The sequence below is a fragment of the Argiope bruennichi genome, chromosome X1 (genome assembly GCF_947563725.1).
Source record: "Argiope bruennichi chromosome X1, qqArgBrue1.1, whole genome shotgun sequence".
In the NCBI taxonomy this organism is placed as follows: domain Eukaryota; kingdom Metazoa; phylum Arthropoda; class Arachnida; order Araneae; family Araneidae; genus Argiope; species Argiope bruennichi.
The window spans coordinates 73724096-73726938 of NC_079162.1; the positions used below are offsets into that span (position 1 = coordinate 73724096).

Below are 2843 nucleotides of genomic sequence, written 5' to 3' on the forward strand. Positions count from 1 at the left end.
TCTTCAAACATAAGAAATTGTTTATTGTTCCGAAAGATTTGTTCTTTCCGAACATTATTTTTTTTTTTTTTTTTTTTTTTTACTACGTGGGATTTTTATTTTTTAGATATAAATTTAAAAGCGTCAAAATGATGCACCGAATTCAAATAGGGCCCCGAGAAGAGACATCCAAATGCAAAAGAAAAAGGTTAAGATACCAGCATCAAGTAGCCGATTAGGTTCAAATGGGAGGAACGAACTAAACGCGTTTAATTTTAAGAAGCATCCAAATGCTGGAAATTCAAATTTATTAATTTCGAGAAGATCTTATGTTTACGACTTTCGTCAGAAAGTTAAGTCGGTGAACCATTGAAAGCAATAAGAAAATAGTCATTTATATATTAAGGTATACTTTATTTTTCTCGTGGGAGAAATACGTTGAAAGACATTTATGCACCAAAGATTTGTCAATCCATATTAAAAACAAAAACAAGCAAAAATACATTAAAAAACAAGTTAAAATACAAATGGAGATTGATTTTTAGTTTTCTTGCTTTCATCAGCGTAACAACAGTAGCAAGCAACAATAGTGATGAACATGCAAATGGTCATTAAAGCAATAAAACGAAAAGTTTGTCCATCCACGATAAATTCATCTTTAACCAAGTCCGAGTCCTTATTCTTGAAATCAGCAGGCTTATGGGCAGGGACAAGTACATCTTTAGCAAGAAGCCTGTTCTTCACAACTAGTCCTTTCGCTATTCCAATTGAAGTTACGTTACTTTCGGATACAGACCCATTCACAATTCGAGATTCCCATCGAAAAATACTAGTGAAGAATGAAGACAGCGATCGCTTGGGTCTGTTGGGCGTTCTTCGGGATCTGTCATTGTGCCTATTAAGTTCTCGTAAGGAATCTGGCATTACAGCTCCATCATGTCTTCTTGCAAAATCTTTCGATACATAATCCGACAAAGGAAGCCGAACCGGAGAACTGGTGCCATTACAATGAGTTGGACAGGCGTTTTCGCAAACGGTTATGCCACAAGAGACGGACATATGACCACGAGAAGCAAATAAACTGAAATTTGCAATAGGAGCGTACGCAAATATACTGGCACGATTGTTTTCTGGACGAACCACGGTGAAATTTGGGAATACAGCGGAAGGATCAGGACATCCATAGAAGTCGGACAGCTGAACTATATTAGTTGTGTTGGTTATGTTTTTGTCAGTATGAGCAATACAATTCTGTACTACCATGTCTTGATTTGAGCCGTCGTCACGTATGTAGACTACCATAAATAAGGTCGATTCAATTGGTTCGCCAACTTCTCCGAGAAGAACAAGACCATTTTTGAATTCAATCCAAGAATGATCCACTACTCGAGGTTCGAAACGAGTAAGTTCTTCGCTGTCCGTCTGGTTGATGGACATAAAGTTTGGGATTTCGCAACGAACGTGTACAGTTTTGTCGTATACAGAATCCAGCAAGCTATGCATTTGAATAACTATTTCAGTTGAAGCTATTGTTTTGTTATCAAGTTCTTCAATCTGAATGTCACAAGATTGAAAAGGCATAGAAAGCTCCACTTCCGTCACATTTCTATTGAACGGCACCGTGTAACTAAGAGAGAAATGAAAAAAAAAAAAAAAAAAAAACGTTAATGGATTTATACCTTTCTTTTGCTATATCTAATGCATTAAGCAATAGTTACCTGCACTGAGGGTTGAAGTACCCTCTTGACTGATAAACCGATCCTTGAAATAGATCCGTAAAATTCACAGTGAGATACATTGTCGTGTTGTCACATACAGTATTTGCAATAGCTTCGTTCTCCCATACAATTGCTTGAGATAATGAAACCTACATGAAAGCAAGATTTGTATATCAGATGCCATGCCAGTTAAGCAAGAAGTCGCGATTTTAAGACTTATTAGACAAGAAAGACACATGCAAGATCAGAAAGAGAGAGACTCCTCACTAATCAGAAAACAAAAGTCAAGAAATTAATATTTACCGTCATCATGAATACCAAGAGTATTTGCTTCATTGTAGAGTGACGGAATGTAACATCACCCCTGTAAATAACCATAAACAATTAAAATACAATAAATAAGTTAAATATTGTCACAGGCTAAGGTATAACAAAAAAATAATTACAAATGGCGAGCAGCTTTAACCATGAAGAGAAAGAAGTTCTGCATGATGAGGAAAAATATTTAAAAGCCGTTTTAAAAAAAAAACCGAAAAAGTGAAAACACCAAGAATTTGGTAAGCTGTGTAAAACTGATAATGAGAAATTGATGCGTTCCTCTGTATATATATGCATCTTAAGTAAGCTTTATTGCCAGAAAATTTGCATATGGTATTGTTGTCTTCAGACTCAATTCGTAAATTATTTTTGTTCAGCTGCTCAGCCGACTGAGTGGTTAATGAAAGTATGCCAGTTATAGGAATTGAACTCGAATCCCTTTGTTGGATTTTATGACTCCGCTTTCCGGCATTATTTTAGTGACAGATGATGCAATTTTAAAAAGTTTAAATTTTTATTTTAATTTAATAAACAATTACTTATGCAGTAATTTCTCAAAATATCTTCACTCGAAATTAAGAAATGTGTACCTCTAGCATAAGTGATCCATCAGATATTTAAACAACTATAGGGAAGATATTTTTTCGAACCAGTTTAATTTCTATTGATTTTAATTAATTGTAATCTTTATTGCGATGTGGACTTCGCTTCTAAAAGCTTTGCCTTCTAAAAACGGAATATGAAGTAATGTTTATTGATTTTGGCTTCAATGAGCTAGGGCAAAATATAGATCATTTCATCGAAGAATACCGTACTCTAATTTCCCTA

At 34.9% G+C, this 2843-nt stretch overlaps 1 protein-coding gene across 1 annotated transcript; it reads right to left on the bottom strand.

Moving 5' to 3' along the window:
- Positions 1 to 231: 231 nt before the first annotated feature.
- On the bottom strand, positions 232 to 2274 carry LOC129958696 (uncharacterized). The gene is made up of 4 exons (XM_056071342.1): positions 2144 to 2274; positions 2001 to 2061; positions 1698 to 1846; positions 232 to 1606 (listed from the first exon to the last, which is right to left on the bottom strand). The coding sequence occupies exons 1-4, from the start codon at positions 2185 to 2187 to the stop codon at positions 496 to 498; spliced, it is 1365 nt and encodes a 454-aa protein (XP_055927317.1). The 5' UTR covers positions 2188 to 2274; the 3' UTR covers positions 232 to 495.
- Between the last annotated feature and the right edge of the window lie 569 nt (positions 2275 to 2843).